Consider the following 24,995-nt stretch of genomic DNA (forward strand, 5'->3'; position numbering starts at 1 on the left):
AAAAGGAAAGAGACGACTTCACTGCGAGGGAGTGTTATGAGGCGAGTGATTAATTACGTCGGAGTGAAATACTTTGTGGGGCTTTGTCTAGCCAATAAATGAACGGCGAGTGAGACGTCCACGCACACAGGTGAAGTGTTGGATGAGGACTGCTGCGCACCTTTTTTCCCGCAGACGCACCACTTCATGAGGATAAGCTGGACGTGAACTATTCTACATTGAAGAACACGTTCTCTATCTCATCGAAGCCCTCTTTGGATTGCCTTCATGTCGTTTTTAATACAGAGCCTTTGAAAGATACCAAAGGTAAAACTTCATATCAACTGTTTAAACATGTCTGGCATGCATGGAACTCCCACTGGAAGTTACCGAATGAGCACAAAGTCATGCGTCTTTTGTGCAACTTTGGGCAGCTGCGTCCTGCCATTTGGCTTTTTTTTCACGTTGTATTTGTGAGAGAATGAGTTTAAATAATCTCGTGTTTTTTGAAGGTGAAGGGACATGATTTAGGACTTGACAACAAACATTTCAAATAATTGACTGGACAAGACTTAAGTTGTGGTTTAATAAATAAATGCAAAGGCAATAACTTAACAAGCAAACAGTAGAACAGAGGAATACTGTACAGACAACAATAATAATAACACTACTTATTGTCAATTATAACGTGCAGGTTAAACAACAAACAGTGGCTTCTGTATCCCTCTGATGTAATTCTTCAGGTCTAGAAGTGCACCCTGATGGCTGGCAGACAGGCGCTCCGAGTGGACGGGGCGGCGGTGGATGACAGCCCCGCGTCCAGCCCGAGCTCCAGTCCGGACGGTCCCCGTCGGGACCTCCAGCGGGCCGGGGCGCTCCAGACCGGCGGGCTCGGCGGCAGAGGACGCCCGGCAGCAGCGAACGCCGCGCGGGAGAGGAGCCGCGTGCAGACCCTGAGAACCGCGTTCCTGGAGCTACAAAGGACTTTGCCGTCCGTGCCGCCGGACACCAAGCTGTCCAAACTCGACGTGTTGATACTGGCCACCACCTATATCGCCCACTTGACTCGAACACTGCAAGAAGAAGGCGCGGAGGAGGGAGAGAACAAAAAAAAGACAGATGCGTTGCACTCATTGAAAGGTGATGGCTACCTGCACCCAGTGAAGGTCAGTAATAATAATAATAATAATAATAATAATAATAATAATAATAATAATAATAATAATAATAATAATAATAATGATAATATAGGTGAATCTGGTATTGTTGTCAATTGCAATTCAGTATTTTATTATTACATTGTTTTGTTTCTGGACGAAATTTCTCACAATGCAAAAGATTTTAGTTGATGCACATTTTCAAAGGAGGCAACATCATCCTCTCCATTCTCTACTTTTAATTTTTAGAAGTTTTTGAAGATTTCGGCCTGTTACCAAATGTATTGTCTTTACAGAAATGGCCCATGCGATCCAGGCTGTACGTCGGAGCGAGCGGACAGTTCCTCAACACCACGAATCCTTCAGAGTCAGAGAATCAAGGCCCATCATCGTCCACATCCCATAATAGGCTTAAATGATTTGTATGAAACCATTTCGTATTGGCACGAGCCCATGTTGTTAACTCTGACAGCAGAATTATGCATTATGACTCCGATTTTACTTCCACTAAAGCTCTACCACGAGGAAGACATTGTAAATTAATTTATTACGTGAATTTTATTGTATAGATTTTGAGAAAGCACACGTTATATTTCTCTGTTGTTATTTTGGACTTATCCTGTTTGGCCTGCATTGTGCAGTTCCGCACATGTCCCAGGTATGATATTTGTAGAAATTCCACGGGGTTTGAGCCCGTCATGCTTGAGGTGTGCACTTTCAGTTGAAACATTTGCACTAAACGCATGCGTGAATAACTTAACATCTGTCATGTGAAGTGGTCTGTCAGAGAGTCAACAATGGAGGCTCTCCGTCTCGTGTTCCTTCTTATTTTCACATGCATGGTTGTAAATGTGTTTGTGAATAAATGACCTCAGTGAAAGACGACAAGTTTGTTAAGGTGTTGCCGATCATAGAAAATATCTTGTGTCATTAAGGAAATGGAAAAAACAAAAACATTATTGGAAGTCCAAAGAAGTTGTCGTTAATTGATATTTATAATGATAATAATATGTACTATTATATAATAATTGTTATATAATAATGATCAATATAATATTAATAGTATTAATAATAATAATAATACCGTATTAATCCGGTATTTCCTGGAAACTTCTTGTAATCGGAAAGGCGCTTATGTGACAATAATCCTTCCAATACAGATGTGCTGCTCGCTTGAATTCAAGGTAAAGCATTTGGTCACAACACAAAATGATTTGCAACAAAATGACTGAAGAATATGCAACAGGCCTTTTGGCTGACTATGTTTGACTTTAGAAATCCTAAACGATAATAAATATATGCATACGTTAGTTTCAGCTGTGTTTATAGTGTCACCATGTTTAAGAAAGCAAACAATAATTACCCATATTTGTACAGTTTACATAGGTAAATATTAAGGAAATTAGACTCTTCACATTACAAGATTTAACGTGATATGAAGTTCTCTTTTTGACACTTAGGGAACGTTTGCTTAACTTTGTTTGACTCATTTATTTTATATTTTGCAGCTTTCTAAATATATTGAAAAATGCATTAACGAATCACAACATCCGTAAGAGGAAAAAAGGGCCGAATATTATAGCCTCTGTATCTGCACAGCTGGAGAAAAAAAAAGAATTTGCACACCGTAATTTGTCGCAAACACTGTGCCTCTATCTAATAAAATCAAGATTATGTTTTTTTCTAGCCTAAATTGTAACTACAACTAAATATGAAGTGACTGACGCTAACACCATTAATGCTCAGCTGTACACTGGGCCACGTGACCTTCAGTGCGCAACCCTGGGGCGCATATACCAGAAGCCGGATACGGAAGTTCCACCTCTTCCCTTCTAGACACAACCATGAGCAGAGTGCAGCCCTGCTACGCTCCACGTCTAAGAAGACTGCAGCAGGTTAATCTACACTGCGAAGGTAGACCGAGATTATTCCTGAGTTACCATTGCTGTGTGTTTTTGCATATCGTAGACGCATTTCTGGGCAGATTCGCGAATTGCTCTTAAACGACCATTGCCGGTTAGCTTAACAGCTAGCGGTAGCTCATGTCTCGGCCACGTGGGCGACACGAGTGCAGCTCAACAGATGATTCATACGAGTCTCTGTCATCGCACCAACCAAACACGCACGATCAGCTTACTTAACGTTACTTTATTTGTATATTGTAAGTCAATTCGTCTCCATTTGGTCCTGAAGCACAGCCCTGAAACGTTACGCACGTGGCTCTGGATGTTGACGTGTGCAGGGCCCCTCGTGCTGCAGTTATTCCACACCTGTGTTAATATCATTAGTATATATCATGTTCGACGTTTCTTGGCCTCACGGTATACGCAGCCAACTCCTGCAGCAATTAGACTAATCTGACTTGTATAAAACGTTAGATATGTCACACCGTCATTAACGCTCCTACTAGTTTTGATGTCTCTATAGAAAGCTCCCCCCTCTGAAGTCATGCTATCAATCATTCTTTTAGACAGTTCTAAGGAGAAAAAAATGCACGCCCTAATATCTGGATGTGTCCTTGAGTTAGCAGATGAGCTGCTGGTAAGGGAATTGCTCTCTTCCCATTTCACTGGGGAAAGTCATCATTGATCCCCCTGAGGATGTAAAGTCATGGCAGAGGTCGTGGCCTGCTGTTGAACCTGTCCTCAAACGTGCGACATTTGCCAAGCTCCCAAGCTGTGTTACACGGGTGCCCTTTGACCTTCGGGTGATCTGTCATCTGTCCTCACCATATTGGCTATTTCTTCAGTACGTCTTATTCATGCAAGCTGTAAATCAATGGTGCTCTCCCTAGAGTAGTTATCTGTGAGGTTTGGTTACTGAAATGGCCTCGACAAGTCTTGCGTAATGAACATCAACTATAACTGAGACTATATATGCACTAACCTTTTGACATGTATGTCTTTTGTTTATCATAGATATGGAGAGTTTGCTTGACCACACCTGATAAGGTAAGATTTATTCTATATTTTGTTTCATGGTTTAGATCAGTCCTGCTGCTGGAATAGTGATGACTTTACACTTTGCCGTTTACCCATCAGACAATAAAATGGTGAAACTGTGACTAACTGAAACCAGTATAATATCAGTTGGGACTGTTTTTGGTTGCATGGATGTACATTTGAATGTGCATAATGGTTTATTTAGGTCCTCTTTTTCTATCTTCAGCATCTTCATAAGTCCTGCTGTGGTCGAATGAGATGCACCTGCTTTGATCCTGCGCCGATCAGGAGGTAACATAAATGTTTGATTGCTCTTTCATGGTTATAGGTCAGTCCTGCTGCTGGAATAGTGATGACTTTACACTTTGCCGTTTACCCATCAGACAATAAGATGGTGACACTGTGACTAACTGAAAAACCAATATGTTATCTGGGACTGTATTTGGTTACATGCAGGAACATTTAATGTGGATAATGGTTCATTTAGGTTTTTTGTGTCTTCAGCAGCTTCCTAAATCCTGCCGTGTTGAAGATGCACCTGTGCTGATCAGAAGGTAAGGCATAAGTATTTTACTTTACATTTTTATTCATATTGTGCATAGCTTGGTCCTGCTGCTGGAATAGTGATGACTTTACACTTTGCCGTTTACCCATCAGACAATAAAATGGTGAAACTGTGACTAACTGAAAAACCAGTATAATATCAGCTGGGACTGTTTAGTGTTTAAATAATATTTCAGCACCCAATAATAAACTAGGCTTTGAAAGGACTAAACGTGAGTAGAATCCTTTAATTCTTGCAGATGTGAAGTCACCACTGGTGGGAGGCCCCAGTGAAGACCAAGGACACGCTGGAGGGATTATGTCTCCCAGCAGGCCTCAGGGTCCCCCAGAATGAGCTGGAAAGTATTGCGGGTGAAGGGGAAGCTGGGGCGGCCTGATGCCACTGCGACCTGACCCCAGATAAGCGGCTGATAATTGATGGATGGACCTACGGTAAGCCTTCAGTATTTGACTGTTTTCATGGTTTAGATCAGTCCTGCTGCTGGAATAGTGATGACCTTACACTTTGCCGTTTACCCATCAGACAATAAAATGGTGAAACTGTGATTAACTGAAAAACCAGTATAATATCAGTTGGGACTGTTTTTGGTTGCATGTACATTAGATATTGGATAATGGTTTATTTAGGGCCTTTTTCTTTTTTTTTGGTCTTCAGCAACTTCATAAGTCCTGCTGTGGTTGAAAGAGATGCACCTGATTTGATCCTGTGTTGATTAGGAGGTAAGGTATACATTTTTGATTGTTTCATGGTTATAGGTCAGTCCTGCTGCTGGAATAGTGATGACTTTACACTTTGCCGTTTACCCATCAGACAATAAGATGGTGACACTGACTAACTGAAACCAGTACTATCATTTGGGACTTTTTGGTTCCATGCTTTTACATGATGCAGATTGTTTTAAGTGTTATTTATATATATTCTTTTGTCTTCAGTGGCCTGATTTTGATCCTGTCCTGATCAGGTGAGTTCTTTCTACACTATTTGTGTTTTACTGCTGCACATTATTCCACTAGGACTACATTGTAAATAAAACGGATTTTGCTAAAGCCTGGTTTAAGTTTAATAAAATTACTGTGGCAAAAGTGAAACATTTCTTTGTCATGTCTTAAATTACTTTCTAAACCGTACTGGCAACTTCTGCAGCTAGAATAGTGATATTATCCAATTAATGTTTTCGTACTTTGGGCATAATAAAATGTCTAATTCTCATGTTTTTGCATTTTCAGAATTGCCGGAGCTGTTGGAAGAAAGCTGAAGTTATTTGCCTTTTTTTTTTTAATTTTATTTTTTAAATAAAACATTCTCCCCAAGAAAGGTGGTTTTGACTGATTTTTATTTTTGAATAGTTTATTTCTACTTGGTTTTAAAGTTGCAATACATTAACTGTTATGTATGCCGGTTTCAGCTGTGAAGGAATGGAAAATACTAATTCAATTAATTGGGTGGTTTAATCTTGTGCTGCCTACCTGTGTTTTTAAAAAAACTTTTTGAAGAGGTCTTATTCCTCTGTGATGTATGCGTCTGCTCCTGGTGCGTAGGCATAGATGAAGCGTAGAATATTCTGGTGGAGCTCATCCAGGGTCTTGTCTCTCTTGTGAAAACCGTCCACATCTCCCAGGTCGCAAGGAAATACTGCATCAGGTGGAATCATGAGTGCTGATGCCCCTGTAGGAAGAAGACTTCAAGTAAACTTGAAGCCCTTCATTGAGATACCAGGGCAGCAAAAGCTTGTATTAAAAGGGTAAAGCTGTGTTTAACTTTAATGGCATTTGTGGTGGTAAATATTCTACCATGCTTGAGAGTGACAGAGTTTTCGCAGAGGAGCACAGCAATCACAGCGTCCTCTTCCAGAACTCGTGTCCTGAGACACAACTTGCAGTGGGCCTCTGCCAAGGAAATCCTTCAACCAAACATGAGACAATACCATTTGAACATTGTAGCATTGTTTTTAAATGGAAGTACAATGACAGACAAACTGGATTTGATTTAAAGCTTGGTCTTCAGTTTAAAAAGTCATGAGTGAAATTTTTCAAAACAAGTTGACTGGTATGTTTGGCCAGAAGTTCCCCACCTAGTGAATGATAGTGATATTACACTGCAGTTACTCAAACTTGACAGTCTGAGGTGAAGATGGAATTTAACTGCAATTTACATTTTTTGCAGTAGGGTGCTTACAGTAGTTTGACAGAGGCCACAGACATCTTGACACCCTCACTCTGTGTTCGTACTCTACGGCTGGCCATATAGTAACCGTGGATTATTTTCTCTGCTCCAGAGCTCAGCTCCACCTGCACGCTCTGTGCATGAGCTACCAGCTGGAAGGTATAGAATTAAGGGCAGAGTGTAATTTACTGAAATAAATATAAACACTTAAAGACTTTATACAATAGCAATGTAACATTTAACCTCTTTGTATTCTTCAGAAGAAAACTCCCAGCAGGAAGGGTAGAGGGGTTTTCCTGGCTGCACTGCCTGCTGAAGGATGTGCATGGTCTGGGCAAGCAGAGCCTGCTCACCCACCACTTCCCTACACTGAATGACCAGGCCAAAGGCATCTACCAACTGAAGTGGCACGGGACCCATTTCCTGCTCACAAAGAAAAGACGGCGCCTTGGAAGGTTGTCTATTGTGCGGTTTTCATAGTGTTCACCTGCTGAGATGTGAGAAAGTAACTTGGAATCTAAACTATATATACCATATCACTTCTTTGACTGGTTATACAGTCTAATGTCATCCTACCTCCTTCTTGCAAACAAAAAACAGCATCCATAACTCTCAAGGGCTCTAATAAGTATTGTCTGGGCAGGGCACTTTCCTCAAGGAAAGTAAATTATCTCAGTTTCCTGTTTCGTCTGTGCTATCTACAAACATCTGAGTTGAGTGAAATGGGACAGTGAAGCCATAGTATTACACCACACAAACTTAACATCCACTAACATAACACACCATTAATTTTACAGAAAAAAACTTAATGCAGACCTGGAAGTGCACATTCAAACCACCCTGTAAGAGAGTTATACAAAGGTAATACAACTCCATGTTGTGATTGAACGCACTGCTGTTCCCAGTATGGCGCAGTCTGCCCTCCCAGATCGCCGAGAGGCATCCGTAGAGTCTGAGAGAGCCCAGAAGCTGCAGTGGACTGGAAAGGAAAGCTGCTGCTCAGCATCCTCCCCGTACTTCTTCCCTGGGATGAACACAGACACTGTGCAGCTCTCCAGAACTGAGGAATATTCAGAGGGTGGAAAGAACATTGTACAAGTAGTACACTGGCTTTTTGTGTAAAAAAAATAAATAATCCATAATATGAATTATTGACAAGAGCCTCATAACAAATTCCATACTTTATTATTAATCATTTTGGTGTTCTACCTGACTGAATGGCATCCAGCCTCTCTTTTTTGTAACAGCCCAGATCTCCCAACATGCAAATGCCACCAGTGGCTAGCAGGGCAGAGCCCGCGTGGATGTTAGCAGTGCCTGCTCCGTGTTCGTCTCGGGACAGAGATGCAAACATCTCCCCCGAGGCCTGATGCCTGACCCCGTGAGACGCCAAGTTCAGGCTGTAAGTCATGAGTCTAACACAAAGGCAAGGTAATGTGGACGATTCAATGTCAGGTTTCAAATACAGTGTGTTCACCGAGGGCCTGCAGACCACTTTACCTGTCCAGTATGAGAGTGTCAGTGGTGACAGCGAGCACATCCAAATTGTGAAACGTGTCTTTTGTATCTGTTTGATTCTGCACCAAGCTGAGCAACAAGCTGAGCTTTAAGGTATTGTAGAGGCCTGGAGGAGCCACATCCAACCCAAAGCAGTGAGCCATGATGGCAGAGAACCTCCAGCGAAAACCGGCTGTGGCCTTCAACAGAGCCTGGAAGCTGGCACTGACTTCATGGGGATCTGTAGAGGTGTGAGACATTATGGTGATGACACGCAGTGTTGCGTCAAAAAAAGGAAAGAAAAATTAGTTTGGATTAATCAGAATATACTGCATAGACACGTGTTGAGAGTCACACATTATCAATACACCTTTGGGTGGTGTTTCTGTGGATTTTGAGCAGGATTTATTGTGAGATTTACTGCCTTACACTCTGGCTCCCACGGTTCGACGCTGTTGGCCTCTACACTCCAGGTATTGCCAGTCCACTGCTGCACATGCGCAGGAATGCCCAACACCCTGTAGAGTCGACCGATTCTCATTGAATTACACAGCTCATCTGTACGTAGAGGGGAAACAAAGCAATAAAAAAGGTAGTCCAGTGCCGTCTGGTGATTATTGAAGAAACATGTATGCCACCTACAAACCACTGCCAAGAGAAACATAGAGGGAGGCCTTCAGAACAATGATTTCTCTGTGTGCGAATGGCACAGCCAAGCTAATGAGTGTTCCTTGCACTTATTAACATATATGTTTAGTAACGGGAACCCAGTGTATTGAATTCCTCTACAGGACTGGGTCAACAGAATATGTTAATCCATGTGCTGAGATTTGCTCAGCTCCCAGGGGTGCTAGCTTGACAATGTTATTAGAGGGGACAGAAACACTTAATATCCCACCATAAGGCACTGTGTGCGGCTGGCTGCACACAAATCTATTTATTTGAACTCTCCCCCACTAAGTTTGTGTTCCAAAAGTGAGCCTCATTTACAAAGCCGGAGAGAATTAATGACAAACGTCAATGCATCTGACTGTGTGCAAATATATGCTGTTACAACCTCATTATTCAGCACTGGGAGTGACTATAATGGATGAGAAAATTATTTTACAAACAAATAATGGGCCTTAAAATGTTGAGTGTATCATTAATCTACAGTACAGTATCTCCTTTAAGATTTTGACTTGCAAATGAAAACTGAGCCTTTTAACCAAGTTAAACAAAACCTTATAATTTATTCTACGCTATGCAAACAAACAGGTTTCCATCTCCAGATACCAATGTCATTGCTCTGCATCTTTTAGCTGTCTTACAGTAAACTGTCAAACAGATCAAATAATAAGGTATTCATGTCTTACCCTTTTAAAATAAAAGCCTAAGACGATTCAAGGTGTTTGTTCCAGATGCTTATAATAGTTAAAAACATCTCTTGAATGTGGCAGGGAGGGCTATTCCTACTCCACCGCAGGGAGATCAACTGATTATGTGCTGTTTCGGTCAGAAGTTAAAAAAAACAGTCATTCTGGTGTTCTCCAGCTGCTCTCCAGACTAAAAAGAGATTTTAAGCCAAAAAACACAAACAACTTTAAATCCTGTTTGAAAGAGCTGATCGGTGATGACCTTTATAAGAACTTGTTACACACTGCTGTTTATGCTATCATTCTGTATTCTTTGTTGTTTTTAGATTAGGTTACTCTGAACCTTTGATATGGTTTTGATTTGTTGATTATGATGTGCTGTAACACATGCTGCTAGTGCACACCCTCTCTCAGAAGGTATTAGGCTATTAGCTTTATTACCTCTTATATTTTACATGGCAACAGCAATCATTTTATTTGTTGGCTGTGTATTACAAAATACATAACTATGCCATAGAGTGGACCTGTGTTAGAGCAATATAAAACCAAGACATTCAGACGTTCTTGTCTCGTGCAGACTTACCTCTGAGAAACAGGGTGACAGACTGGTACCTCAGTGAGCTTTGCTGATGGGCATTTAGAACATCCAGTGCTTTGACATGGATCAGCTCCACAAGCTGTTTGTCTGTCTCCACAAAGACACATTTACAAACATACTAATCAGAACAGTGCACACAGTTCTCTTTTGACCTTGTGTGTAAATTCAGACATATCCAGCGACGTTTAGAGGCTTCACTCTCACCTCCCAACACTCGTAGCTTCACATCCTCTTTCAGTGGGGAGCTGCAGACCCTGCAGCTGAAGTTGTTTCTGACGGTAGCCGACTCTGTGGCTCCCGGTGCATGCACACGGATGTGGTGAAACCCTAGAGTCAGCGTCCAAGAAATTAAATTACATGCAAATGTCCAATTCTAAAAATGTCAGTTGTCTGAGTGCTTGAAAAACATAAAAATTTTGTGCGTACACAACCAACTATCTTTGCAACTAGTAGATGTGAAGAGATAAACAATAATTGTCTTCCCTGCAGTACCTGTAGAACAGGGACATTCATCATTAATGCAGAGGAACCGGGCCCCCTGTGTGTATTTGGTAACTCTTGTCATGGCAATGACCAGGCCCTCCATGGAGACGGGCCTCATGGGCCCATGGCCACGAGGAAAACTACACAGGTCCAACGTGTACTCGGGGAATGGAGGCAGATGTGTCAACTTAAGAATTACATTCACCTCAAAGGGAACAATCAGATGACACATTGTTACAGGACGGCCTCAAAACCAGTGGGGAAGAAAGAGCTTTTCCTGCTATATATATATTCATACCTGACTCTCTGTGTGTATTTTCTCCACAAGCGAAAGTGTCTTTATGGCCAGGAAGCACACCTGAATGAAGAATGAGGCAAATGTAGTTCATCCTACAGAAGAAGTTGACATTTCCTTAAAGCTAGCTCGGTTTTCACTTACAGACTGAAACAAAGCTGTTGCCCCAAGAGGATCACACAGAACACAGTCACCCAACACAGGATCCACCTCTATCACGTCAGTGGGATTCACAGCGATACAGAACCTGTAGACAGCCTCAATCTGGTGGCTTCCTGGAGAGGAGGGGCGGATAGGGAGCACAGTTTACTTGCTAGCTTAACGACTGTATTTTAGTTTAAGTGGTGATTTTAGCTTACATCGCTTCTAATTTAGCTAGCTAACTTGTAAGGTTAAGAAACACAAGCTAACATTAGCTAAAGTCAGCTAAAGTTAGCTAATGGTAAAATTGTCACCTCGCTCAAGCAAGCCTACCGTTGAATGGTTTACAATCTTCGACCAGTTTTTGGAGGCCACCGCTTCTGTCTAAATAGACAAGAACTGATTCTTTTAAAGCCGAACTGTCCGCCATTTCACCCTCAATGTTGAGAAAGTAGTATTTTTTTTCTCTAAGCCAGTGACGAAGTTTAATGTCTATAGTTTGGCGCGTGAGCGCAAACCGCGTTTCTATGGTGACCACTCGGCATAAATTCATTATGAAAAAAATTATAATATTTAACGTGTAGTTGTTGATTACATATGCAATGTTCTCTTTATTATTGAATTAAATATGTACATGGATACATCTATTTTTTTAATATTTAATTGATTTATTTTCATATTTCCGTTTATCTCTTAACATTTTTATTTTATGTCAGAATGCTGCAAGTCTGTTGACAATGTTCAATTAAGACAACACGTGATTTCACAATCTATAATTTGAATTAAATACACACTCTCTGAAATAATATTTCTTTTATATATTTTTTATTACTGTGCAAGAGTATAAGCCTACTTAATTGTCAGACAAAGCAAAGCATTGTGGATTTTTATTTTCTGCAATTGTGAAAAAATGTGTTAAAGCAAAAAATATAGAAAGAACATAAACACAAACAATCCAATAAAAAAAAATGCACTCAATATTTAAAGACAAACTGAGAGGTAACAAATGTGACCTATAAACCAAAATGCTTTATTCAGTGGTCTCTCAAGTAATCCCTATTTCCAGCTTTGTTAAAGTTAATATAATGATATTTTTTACAGTAATTACATGGACAAATAAACTTCCATCGGACAGTCAAATGGTGTGATCTTAAGTCCAGTGAATTGTTCAAGTTTTTCAGAAAACTGCTCATTGATTTCATTTAAGGGACAAATTTAAGGCTTTATAAAGGCTCATTTTAGAAACCACCAGATATAACATTAATAGAGGATGGCTGTCCTTAATTCTTAAAATATATATGTCATATATATATATATATATATATATATATTTATATAAATACAAATTGGTAAAAAATATAGACTTTTCTGGCACTCTTTGTTCCAACCAAGATATGTTTTAAGTGCTGTTTCGTCTCAGCTGCTTGCTTTGGCTTCATAGAACAAGTTAATCCACGGTATAAATTCTTCCCTTTAGTCAAAAGAAGTTATGATGGTTAAGGCAACCAAAGACCTCATTAGGAACGTTTCATAGGAAAGAGTCAGCAGAAGCTGGGGCATAAGAAAAGCCCACAAAGGCATCGTCGGCCTCCATTACGCTGGCGTTGACTATGGAATGATCGTTTGACCAGCAGATGGAGTTGGGGACCATCTCATCTGTGAACTCAGGATCAAAGTTTGAGATGTCGAAGTAAGAGCTCTGTAAAAAGAGGAAGAGGGAAGAGAACATGGCTTATATTAGGGTTCATGGAATAAATACAAATCAAATTGCACATGCATATTCATAAAAGGGACTTAATTTGATAACAAAACAGTTGAAACAATTTGATTTTACAAAGTACTTTAAAAGGGTTTCTGTCATTTCTGTTTCTGTGATAACTTAATTTGCTGTAATGCTACCATATAGTTCCCTTTGTAATTGTACTGTTGCATTATATCTTATAATTTAATAAAGCAATTACATAAAATAGAATAACACAATTAAGAACCAAACATATGTAATACATGGTCATTCAAATTAAGTAAAGGAAAAAAAAAGGTTGTCAACTCAAAATCAACAAACAAGACTTAAAAGAGACTCCAAAACATTGTATTAAAAGTCTATAAAAATATGTTTTTGAGGTAGTTCAAAAGATTGCGCTTAATTTGTTAACTTGAAACACCTGTGCAATCAAACACAAAAGTTCATTTTAACAGCAGCCATTTCATAGCGTGGTAAACAGAACTTTAATTGATGTTAAACGTGTCACAGCCATTCCAGTAAGCCTGCATGCACAATACCAGGGCCCTGACTCACATTCATGGAACTGGGCCATAATTAATGTTATTAAGTACACCTGTGTTTATCCTGCAAGGACATGACCACAAAGAGATTTGTCATGTTCTGTTTTTGTTGAGTATCAGAAAGTTGTTCAAGCAAGAATTTTGTTAAACCAGGAACATTTCAAAATTCAATATAGAATCTAACTTTCTATGCATCTATAGTTTTCAAAACCAAAGCGAGTTATGACGTATCGTTTAGGTGTGGGCTGCAGTCATTAAAAAGTCAAGTTACTGTAAAATGCATGAATGCTTCTTATTATTGGACAAGAAACTAAATATTTACCACATTTGGCGTGAATGGGGGAGGGATCTTCTTCTGTTCAAGGTCATCCCAGTTGATGGAGGAGAAGAAGCTGTGTGCTTTGATCTCATGCTGAAAATGTAGAATACAAACATAAAGAAACGTAAACATAATTATTTTATTTATAGAAAGTAAGTTGATAATCTGTACTGTTTTAGCAGCAATGACGTGAGGGACACAGATTGGCCACCAGAGGGAGCCCTAACATTCTGCTGGACAAGCCCACTCACAAAGTCATCTCGAGACCCCAGTCTGTGTGTGCCGTCTTTCTCCAGCAGGCCCTGGAGGAGACTCCAGGCTGTGCTAGACGCACCGGGACGCATCACCAACGGCTTGTGGAGGATGTTGTCATACATTTCATGCGTGTCCCTGCTGTAGAACGGCGGCTAGGATGTGAAAAAAAGTAGAGGCATGAGGAGTACAATGAGGGGCTCTAACATTAAACACTAAAAAAAAATGATACATTTGGCTGCAGTTTCCCAGTGGATCATGTTAAAGCTCTGTCTGCATAAGTAGCTACATAGCAAAAAATAAAACATAATAATCACTTTTAATTGTGTGGTATCCTGCAAAACTAAGTGCAATGCATCAGGATATTTGAACAGAAATGTCCTCAAAGTAAAAACTCACCAGTCCAAAGAGCATTTCATACAGAACTGAGCCCAGACACCACCAGTCCACTGTATTATCGTACGGCTGCTTCCTCAGGACTTCTGGAGCTAGGTACTGGTCAGAAGAAGCGCACACATAATACTATAACACAGACATTTCACTTCTGCCTTAAACTACACCAAGCAAATGTATATAATCTATTACTGCTCATAGGTGCGTATTTTCCTCCCTGGAAAGGGTGACTCATATCCTACACAGACAGCAGAATAGCTTCAAGATGGAAAACACTCGTACTTAAATCATTAACCCCGCTACATGCCAAAAACTGTTATGATTATTACTTTTTCACACAGGAGGTGAGACTTCTTTGGAATGCTCTGGTGCCAAACTGTTAGTAATTACACATGTTAATCAAGGCTGCAATACCTCCGGCGTTCCACAAAATGTAGTGGTGGTGTCTGCCTGGGAAATGCCTTCCTTGCACAAGCCAAAGTCCGTCAAAATGATATGCCCCTTTAAAAGAGAGGACACAGAGACGGTTTAGACAACATGTGCCACACAAGCAGCTCATTATCCCGGGGACTGAGGATTCTATTGTTGCCCAGGAATGTTGGCAGCAGTGTAGCTCAGTGAGTCCCATTCACCGTTCCCTCACTTTTTCAATAAGGTCAGGCAGGAAAATCATTAGTGAGACCTAATCCAATCACATGCATTCGGTCCAGCTGGAACTGGAAATGACACTGGTGTTCACTGGTGGTGCAAATATGACTGGAACAGAATTACATTTGTACTAAATCTGAAGGCAGTAGTTTCATAAACTTTAACGAGTGTTGTATGGTCAACGTAATATCAAACTTCATAAGAATGTAGGTACTGTGTCATCCAGGTATACTCAGAGTAATTACAGCTATAGTGATTACATTTCGATCGCAAAGCAGTGAATTTGGTTAAACAATATATACTCACTTCGTAGTCGAGGAGGATGTTTTCTGGCTTCAAGTCTCTGAACAAAATGAACACAAATGAATGAATTTTAGTAAATAAAACACAAAGATAAAAATTACCCCATTGCAACCTACTATCCCAGAGAAATACATAAATAAATAAATACATAGTTTTCAGGTTGTCAAGACAAACAAGAATTGGCAACTATGGCCTTGAAGACTCATCATGTGAGTGAGGCCAGCATGTGTCACACACATACAAAAAAACAGGATTTAGGACTTTTTGACCACTGAACATATTCACATCGCCCATCACTGAAAAAAAACACTCATTAATACCTTGTTTGATGACATTTGCATTTGTAATTTTATTTTATGCATGTTGTTGAGCTTTTATGTGAAATATGTTATGCTTTTGATTTTACATTCTGCTGGGAATATTTTCGTAACAAAGACCCACATATGTCAATTTATACTCAAATGTATACATTGTATACTTCAGGACAATCAATGTCTGATATAATGTCAGTAAATATATGTATTGTACAGCAAGTACAATATTGTACATTCTCATTAACTGACATTTTTCAGTTTGATCCTCAAAACACTAAATAATGTGCATGTGATCTAAAAAAAAAAAACCAACCTGTAAACAATGTTGAGAGAATGGAGGTGTCCCAGTGCACTTGCCATCTCAGCAATGTAGAATTTTGCTCTGGGCTCTGGAAAGGTCCGCTCTTTTTGAAGATGGAAAAAAAGCTGAAATAAAAATGTCCAGATGTGATTACTGAAACAAATTACATGTTATTGATAGAGCCACACACCACAATGAAGAAGTGCGAGAGGCCAGTTTACTGGGATGCAGATTGTAGTGAGTCACTCTCACACAGTCAGTCAGTCACACATGGCAGATTTAAAAAGGCTGATCACACTTGTGATGTACAGAGGAAGTTGCACTCAGTGTCTTCAGCAATGTTGCGATCTCAGATGGGATTTTCACACATGGAGGTGTGATAGCAAGCGGCAGTGTTGCTCTTAAAGCTATGTAATACAATCTTCCTGTAATACTGCCAGTCTCAGCTTTTCTCGAACTTATGACTCATTTCTGTGTGAGCACATTATTCACAAAACTGAAACTCACTTCTCCTCCATTGACAAAATCCAAGACGAAGTATAACTTGTCTGTGGTCTGGAAGGAGTAATGAAGCCCAACCAGGAAAGGGTGTTTCACATTCTTCAGCAGCACGTTGCGCTCAGCCATGATGTGTTTTTGCTGATTGGAAAGTCACAGAATTACATGTACATACACAAGCCTGAAATATGGAAAGAATCATAGTCATATTTGATGGGAAAGTTACCTCTTTTCTGTTGAGAATGACCTTTTTCTGTAAAACCTTGACTGCATAATACTTTTCATCATGTCTTAGTTTTGCAAGGAAAACCTGTATCACAAGAAAGTGAAAGCATGTTGAACATTGCAACAACAGTGTAAGCTCAGTAATTCCAGATCTGATTCTCACTTCTTCCAATACAAGCAGAACTAAAAGTTGTAGTTGCCATTTGCTACCCCAATAAAAAAAACACATTAATAAACATAACTAATGTAATAATTTAAGTACAACTAAAATATATCGGTCAGCATAAGTTTCGGATTTGTTTTTGAACTACAACATTGAAGAAGACTATAGGTAATTCAAATGGATCATGAATTGGGTGTGTATCCGTAAAAGATGAACAGAAAGCAACTGTACTTTCCATTATTGTGTTGTTCACATACCTTCCCAAAACTCCCCTTTCCTATGACTTTTAAAAAGTCAAAATCTGTGGGCTTCGCACTGAAATAAAAAGTACAGGACATTAATTACAGTGCATTTAAACATTATTACACAATTGCAATTTATAGAAACAACCAGTTAGCCTGAAACATACGATTGTGTTACAGTTCATTTGAGAAACTGTAAAACAATCCGAGAGATTGTTGTGCAGCAAATATATGAGTGCATATACAATTTACACAATACACAAATATCAATAAGTTGCTAATACAAAAAATACACAATGCAATAAAATAGAAATAAATTGAACATACTGTGGATTTCCAGAAGGTCCCAGGTTAATGGTTCTGGAGGTAGAGTTGTTCTGTTGAGTAAAGATTTTTTATATTAGCCATCAAGATGCAACTACTGGCCAAGGAGGGTTCTGTCTGAGTATTCAGTCCTTTATTTGTGCTACGATAGCAACATAGGGGAAATTTGTTTGCAATCCATATTTATTTTGAGTCACGATAGACTGTCAGCGTTAGAAGACCTAAATACTACATCTGTACAATCCAACATAAACTGAAAAGATGTAGTCGGCAGATATAAAAAACAGATATTGATCCATCAAAATGAGTTGTAATTTACTTACTTTGTCATCTTCATCCTCAGAGGCGTCGGAAAAGTTTTGCATTTTGTCCATCAGCAGAAAGGTCCTCACATCTGGCCTGTAAAGTTCAAGAGGGACCAAGAAGTGAAATAACACCAGCAAGTAAAGCACGACAAAGCGAAACATTCATCTTATTACATCTAATTAATGCCAAGTGTGAAGCATGGCTAGACAAATTGGATCTCATTAGGTTTTTTATATTCAGATGATTGAACCCATTCATCCTGATAAATTCAGTAACGTAACGTAATAGAATGACTGAGAACACAAACACTTACTGGTTGCAAAGCAGAGCATTCGAGACGATTCGCTTGATGAACTCATGCAGCCCTGCTCTTCTCTGCTTGATGAACTCTATTGGGTCGATGCATTCATGGATTAAAACACTAGCAACATGGATCAAGCAACAAAAAAAAAAGGTATTGTGATTTTGTCCTGATGCACAGGTCATACATCTGCCCTGTGTGAACACTTACCAGGGTCAAAATTGTCCCCAAATATCCTCTTGGGAGGAATTTTCAAGTTCATAGCTGGATACTGTTTCCTTAACTGCATTATATAAGAGAGCAACAGGGAAAATTATTCAAGGGCTGGAAAACAGACTAAGGGATCTAAGACCATGACCAGAATTATGATAATGTGTTAGATGTGACGTGAATCCACCACTCACTGTGTTGTAGAGTTTATCAAACTCTGCATAACGCCGGAAGATGAACCACTCCTGTTGTCCAACATTAACTATTACTTTGTACACCTGAAAAAAGGAAAAAGAAAGTCCACGTAAACACTTGCAATTATTAGAATTTCATACTAATTTCACATAATGAACTGAACAACTCGACACTGAAATGACTTTGTTGAACTATCCTTACTCAAGACATGCAGATTAAACAACGAACAAAGTTTTGGTACGCACCGTGTACCGCTTCTTCTTGTCCATCTGCTCGTCGTGGCAGGGTATGCTGACATTGGGTTGGCTGGGTTGCTCCTCCATCTTTGGGGCTGTCGATGTTCAAAGGGTGCAAGGTCATAGAGTAATGTGTCCTCCTCAGGATACGACTTCAGGTATACAACTGGCCCATCACGGCTCGATTCTGCAGAGGAGAAACAGGAACACGCCACGCTGTTATTTAGGAAGTGAAACTGGTGCTTCTGCTCTCCCCTCGTTTCAGTCTGCGGTGTGAATGTTGTCCACACCTGATATGATGAACGTTTATACCGGAATGTAACTTTATTTATTCGTTTCATTGTTCAATAATGTTTCGTAAGGCACTTCTTCGCCGTGACAAAGTCGTGTTGATCGTGGAAACGAGCTGCTCGTCCATCAATCTATGCTTCTACTTTCTTGCTCGTCATCCAGAGGAAACAAGGAGCTGCTGTTTTTAAGTTGAGCTTGTCTGTGGTACAAAAGATCACGTGACCACCAGTTACTTGCATGCAAAGTATCTTGATTGGCTTTAGGAAAAGCCCCTGCTCCAGGTTATGTTTTTGTAAAAATAGTAAATCAATCAATTGACAGGCCACCGGCTGAGACCCCTTTAGGATTAGTGTCATCCTGCATGCAGCAAAACTGCAATTGTTTCAACTGTTTGGAATTTACTTTTCTAATTATAATGTCACATGTTGGTCTTAAAACTTTCTTTTGTCTGAGTTGCGTGAGCCCTTGTGTAGCTTCAGGCTGCTCACTGACGTTATTGAAGGTGGGCATGTCTCTCTGCTCCAATCCCTGTTTTTTCAACGTTCCATTCACGCCAAACAAGTTCGTAGTTTTATTATTTATGTTTTTAATCATGTTTCATTGACAATTCCCAAATTTTTCATCTTGACGTCCCTGTGAGAGAGGTGATCGTAGCCAAAGTGCCTTGCGGCCAACAACAGGAGAGTCAGTGAGCTGCAACATGACAGCAGATGGGCCCCCTCCCCCTGAACCGCCAGTTAACTCACTCCTTCCTCCCGCTCATTAGATTATTCAGTGTGAGAAAGCACTTTCATACATCCTGGTTCATGACTCCACTTATTTCTTTCAAACCCCCTTCACATGAGATTGACTAGTATGTATCTGTAGACTGTTTTCACACCTTTCACTCTTCAGTATGTGATTGTGTACAAGCCATTCATTCGCACATATACACACACGTCGCACACACACACACACACACACACACACACACACACACGCACACGCACACACACGCACACACACGCACACACACGCTGGGTCTGTGACATTCTCCCTTGCTGTGGTCAGTAGAAAGGTATTTTTAAATAACCTTCATGGGGTCTTTGAAGCTGGAGTTACACAATAGGTTAAGAGTAAGACCCCCGGAGTTGTTCTTCCACGATGAAAGAGATAAATAAAACTCATCGCTGAGCTGTAATAGACTCCATCCCCTTACAACAGTCTTAACGAAAGGTCAAGACCTCAGTTTCCTGAAGGAGCAGAAGAGGGTAAAGATCCTTACTATTCAAACGAGTCTAGAAAAGATATCTCCCCTGTATTGAACTGACCTGAGGACATGATAAAACGAGTGTGGAGGCTAAACGGTGTGGTCAGAATAAATTACACACAGACGCATTTCTCTTTTCCGTCACCATGAGTTATGTAACCGTATCTTTTAATACAACGCTCTTTGTCTGCTGCGCTGGCTTGTTTATTGTGTTTTGTTGGTGAGGTCAGACTAGTTTGTTCACAACGCACAGAAAGCCTGCTCTGGGTCAACGTTGTCCTTCTGCATATTGATCTTGAACACATCCTGAAGAGACATCTCATTCTGCTCACGTTGGGGTGAGGGTACGGCAAAAGAGCGCCCCTCTTTAAAATGCATGTGTGCGATCAGAGGGACCTTCAGGCCCTCTTCATCGCTAGCCTCTTTTTTCTCGTTTGTTCCTTTTAACTTTCCTTCACATTCATTCTCGGTCACAACCAGACTAATAACATCAGAATTTCCTCTATCTCAATTGTCTTGAAATGTGATAATTTTCTTGTTTCTCATTAAATATATAAATTGTTTATCTATGAAACACAAAGGAAGCTCATCACAGCTTCTGAGAGCCCAAGTTGACGTCTAAAAACATCTCTTTTGTTTGTCGAACCCAAGGATATTCATTTAATATTTGAGACGTTGAAAAGTTTTGGATATTATGCTGAGAAAATTACTAAACTAAATTACAAAAGAGGGGAAAAAATTGTCAATAGACAGTAATAGTTTAAGCTCTTGTTAAATCTAAATCCTCACCAGCAACATGCAGATGATGAATGTTGACTGTTATTACCAGGTTTGTCTCCTCCATGAGGCACTCCGTGGGGGAAAGAAAGTGTTTTTAAAACCTGGCGATTAGAGACAGCGTGCGCGTGTTTTATGCGACTGTGGCTGGAACACAAAAAAAAACGATTGGCTATTTCCCTGAGCTGCTACACATCTGTGCCTGTTTTCAAGGGGAACAAACTCTGAACGTCACTGGATAGGACCCGCTGTTTAACATTCCAGAGATATTTTTGTTCAAGGAAGAATAGACCTATAAACTGTACGACTTACATATTCAGCTGACACGGCTTCTCCTTCATATGGAATGCTGCAGTTCACCACACCCACGAACAGACAATGCCAAATTGGATATAAAAAATGAAAACAAAGTTTGGAACAGCATAATGAGTATGTGAAGGAACAAGATTAATGTTAAGCACATTCTCTGGCTGCAGTTTGAGCCCAGCATGCCCTGCACTCTTGCGACAACATGAATTAACTTGTGCTGACAGGCACAAATACACCGGACTACTACACAGGATCAAAAATAGCTTTCTTCCTGCTCAGCTCAAAGACACATCCTTGCCTGTGGATATCCTATGAGGATGTTGAACATGTTTTTTTCTGTGTGCATGGCGATGTATCATGGGTGACCTGCAATTTTAGCAAGAAAAACAAGACCCTACAATGTTAAATCAGATAGGATAGCTCTATCGGGCATGTATCCACTGATGAACAGAGGAAAACAGACCGATTCATGCCGAAATGGTGGATGGTGATAAAGATACAAAGACAACCTATTTCAGAGGAGCTATCAATTATAACCTTTATTATGACTAGCTACATTTAACTTCTCATTAATAGAATTACATCAATTAACAATGTGTTTGGATTCAGTTAAAAGAAGTTACATTTGGCCAAAGACCTTTATAGTTTGGAGACAGAAAAGCTGTAATGTGTGAGCTGAAAGTGAATAGCGTGAACATTATTCTAGTTGAGACGTTTCTCATTATAATGCAACGGAGACCGACCTCCGATAGAGGAAGTGCAGCTGGAGAAGTGTGAGGGGCATGAACTCAGTCAACCTCTATGCGTGCAATCGACCTTAGCATCTGGATGAATTCCTGACCTGACCGGACTGTCCAGACAGCTCACAGTCTGCAGACTGTAGCAAAGACTTCTGTTTACAAACAGCTCTGAAAAAGCTTGTTCAATAATAAATGTTTATGGATCATAAACTGTAGTAAATTCAGCAAAACAAAACCTTTTTTGTTGGCCTTGGAGGGCTTTACAATCTGTACACATACGACATCCCTGTCCCTGGACCTCACATCGGATCAGAAAAGATCCCCCCCCCAAAAAAAACCTTTCAAAAAGGGAAAAAAGCAACAGAGGAGGATCCATCTTCTTGGATGGACAGAAGCAATAGATGTCATGTGCACAGAATGAACAACATTTTGTTTTGCTTATAAACTTCCACATCACCGTTGACACAGATGTAGGGCTCTCTAATAATAAAATACATCTTGCCTTCTTTCAAAAATGTCAAACTTGTCTCGTTATGAAAACAAAACAAGTTCTTCATTGACACCTGTTACATCAAGAAACCCGTTGGTAACCCTCCAAACCATTACAAGCAGAACATAAACAGGTTTCCACTAAACAGAGTTGACATATTGTCCACGGGGAACAAGGAAAAAAAGGATTACCAAGAAAAGCATCCTACTTGTCAGTACACACATGTTAACTGGGTCAATATTGAATACCAACTTAAAAATGCCAGTGAGTCAGTGTTCATGCCACACAGCTGAATCAAAACCCAACGTGGGGATTCATGTTGTCAATTTATGAGGTCTGACACAACTTTTCTACAGGCGGGGAACAATTACATGAGGAGTCCCTTGAACGCAGCTCTGAAAAGGCCTCGCCTAGTCCACTTTTTGTCTGATCCGTTTGGTAAATTCTCACCTGAGGCTGCGCGTGTACTTACACGGGTAACTTTTTGAGGGTTTTTTGTTTCTTAACCTCGACGCATATCAAGTGTATTATAGGAAAAAGCATTCAGTCAGAACAAAATGAGCCGGAGGGAGGAGCTGAACACCCACGCAGATCAAATACCGTCACAAGAAGAGACAACAATGTAACACGGACTGTAAACAATACAGCAAAGTAACGTCGGTAGCTTTGCTTGTGTCCTTTAGCATTTAATAACTTCTGTTTGGTGTGTGTTAGTGTTTGAGCAGATACAACAAGTTAATGTTGTTTTATAGCTCACAGTTGTCCGTTTACTACTACTACGGTACCCCCAAACGACGTTTTGTTACTTATATATATAAATATATACAAATATATAAATTAGAAACTTCGTAGATTAACTATAGATAATGTTAGATATAACTCCATAGCTAGCCGACGTTAGCAAAACAACGTAACGTTGACATGAACATCACGTACCTTACAGTATTTTGATGCGGTGTTCATCTATTTTCGTAGGTTCCAGCGATGCTTTTTTTTTTCTCGCTCCACACTATTTAACTTACCCTTCCAGCATAAGGAACAATGTTTCCAGTTTTGATTCAGTCAAAAACAACAACTCCAAACCCTCAAAGTGAATGTGAATGTTCTCGCTGTCCATTCGCGTCAGTGAAGAAAGTGGGAGAAGCAGGAAACATCAGTCCTGCTTGGCCGTAGAAACAAGTTCCAATGAAATTTGTCACGGGACTTCTCAACTGCAACGCTAATCATGCCGGAAACAATACACCGAGCACTTCCGGTACTGCGGTTCAAAATAAAGCTAACCAATACAGCAAAGTTCAGTTGTTTACAGTATACAGTTACTTAAATCCAACAATACAATTTGTCGGTACTTGTACTTTAATTGAGTATGGTCACTCCAAACTATTCACATTTGCTCCACTAATTACATTTCGGGGAAATTAATGTAGACATATTTTGAGTCATACAATTGTATAGAATTTTTGATTAATACGTCAGTGTATTCACTGTATATGCTTTATATACACTGCATATAATGTAATATGCAATTACTTAAATTTAATATGTTCCGCTCTGCTATTGTCCATACTTAATATGTGTATGTCTCCTATCTAACTTTGCGTGCTGCTTTTAAAAGGCATTTTATAGTTCTCATATCTAACGATGAGTTTTGTATTTTATTGTTTAGAAGCATAGTAAGTAACCTCCGGTCTTGTTATGTTAACTTAACACAGTTACCTGGAACGACAACTTTGAGAAGTCAAACGGGTAAACGGTGTCACCTACAGGTAGAAGGACAGTACGAGCCAAGTATTCCAAAACAAAAATGAACAATATAATATTTGGATTGATAATACAACTCCATTAAAACTACAATATACTACACTATGAATATATAAATATGAATAATTCATTAATTTCAAGTGACGAGTTTGATATAATATATCTTAATTAAGTACTTCATATTTTTGATCAACAAAAATATAGTTGAATCTTCTTGTTTTTCGTACCTGCCTTACTGATTTGCCGGATAATTTTTATTTCATTTGTATTATGTGTATTTTTTTAGAAAATGTGTTTTTGGAGTTACTGTGGGAGGAAACCTAGCACCCTACCGTAACTAGGGTAGCTAGTAAACCCACCTAACACAATGACACACCCATTGACCGCCGCTCATCTAGCAGGCTGGATGCCACGAGGGATGTTGTGGTACCAACGTGGACGCGGGTTACGAGACGATTGACGCACGACCTGATAATATGCCAGACGCGGGTTTCGATCTCGGGTCTCTGGAGTGCCAGGTTCAGCTAACCTTCACTGAGCCAAGGTGTTAGCCAAAATATTAGGATAGTTCGGTACTACTTATCTTGTACCGGCAACAGTAGAAGACGGAATAAACACTACATGGCTGCCCCGGACCATTCATATTTCCATTTTTCAAAAGAAATATTAAATAAAAGCCGAGAAATAATA

At 39.9% G+C, this 24,995-nt stretch overlaps 3 protein-coding genes and 1 long non-coding RNA gene across 8 annotated transcripts; 2 read left to right on the plus strand and 2 right to left on the minus strand.

The window, feature by feature from the left end:
* Positions 1-605: 605 nt before the first annotated feature.
* Positions 606-11,680, minus strand: mcmdc2 (minichromosome maintenance domain containing 2). Its single transcript, XM_068582306.1, has 15 exons — positions 11,509-11,680; positions 11,179-11,309; positions 11,038-11,097; positions 10,749-10,944; positions 10,461-10,583; positions 10,242-10,343; positions 8,733-8,861; positions 8,307-8,544; positions 8,016-8,221; positions 7,700-7,866; positions 7,050-7,229; positions 6,819-6,958; positions 6,434-6,543; positions 6,110-6,308; positions 606-1,052 (listed from the first exon to the last, which is right to left on the minus strand). The coding sequence occupies exons 1-14, from the start codon at positions 11,603-11,605 to the stop codon at positions 6,142-6,144; spliced, it is 2,046 nt and encodes a 681-aa protein (XP_068438407.1). The 5' UTR covers positions 11,606-11,680; the 3' UTR covers positions 606-1,052; positions 6,110-6,141.
* LOC137789048 (transcription factor 24) lies at positions 702-1,555 on the plus strand. The gene is made up of 2 exons (XM_068582307.1): positions 702-1,145; positions 1,433-1,555. Exons 1-2 carry the CDS (start codon positions 741-743, stop codon positions 1,553-1,555), a joined length of 528 nt encoding a protein of 175 aa, XP_068438408.1. The 5' UTR covers positions 702-740.
* Positions 2,966-5,945, plus strand: LOC137789049 (uncharacterized). Of its 3 annotated transcripts, none has more exons than XR_011077800.1 (8): positions 2,966-3,050; positions 4,055-4,087; positions 4,305-4,369; positions 4,583-4,632; positions 4,863-5,074; positions 5,298-5,362; positions 5,576-5,604; positions 5,870-5,945. It is a non-coding gene; the product is annotated as an uncharacterized lncRNA (long non-coding RNA). The 3 variants fall into 3 exon arrangements; XR_011077799.1 differs by having other exon boundaries at positions 4,882-5,074; XR_011077801.1 differs by having other exon boundaries at positions 4,586-4,632; positions 4,882-5,074.
* An 814-nt stretch (positions 11,681-12,494) lies between the features above and the next one.
* Positions 12,495-23,725, minus strand: sgk3 (serum/glucocorticoid regulated kinase family member 3). 3 transcript variants are annotated; one of them, XM_068581712.1, is made up of 18 exons: positions 23,481-23,725; positions 21,318-21,354; positions 18,698-18,875; positions 18,452-18,535; positions 18,258-18,330; positions 18,060-18,135; positions 17,764-17,839; positions 17,444-17,493; positions 17,132-17,189; positions 16,713-16,796; positions 16,496-16,627; positions 16,001-16,113; positions 15,377-15,413; positions 14,837-14,923; positions 14,429-14,524; positions 14,029-14,184; positions 13,781-13,870; positions 12,495-12,874 (listed from the first exon to the last, which is right to left on the minus strand). In XM_068581712.1, exons 3-18 carry the CDS (start codon positions 18,773-18,775, stop codon positions 12,704-12,706), a joined length of 1,461 nt encoding a protein of 486 aa, XP_068437813.1. In that variant the 5' UTR covers positions 18,776-18,875; positions 21,318-21,354; positions 23,481-23,725; the 3' UTR covers positions 12,495-12,703. The 3 variants fall into 3 exon arrangements, with proteins under 3 accessions (XP_068437813.1, XP_068437810.1, XP_068437812.1); XM_068581709.1 differs by lacking the exon at positions 21,318-21,354; XM_068581711.1 differs by lacking the exons at positions 21,318-21,354; positions 23,481-23,725 and having other exon boundaries at positions 18,698-21,296.
* Positions 23,726-24,995: the final 1,270 nt, after the last annotated feature.

The sequence above is a fragment of the Clinocottus analis genome, unplaced genomic scaffold (assembly GCF_023055335.1).
Source record: "Clinocottus analis isolate CAN_PGR_092001 unplaced genomic scaffold, fCliAna1.0.p SCAF_18, whole genome shotgun sequence".
NCBI lineage: Eukaryota > Metazoa > Chordata > Actinopteri > Perciformes > Cottidae > Clinocottus > Clinocottus analis.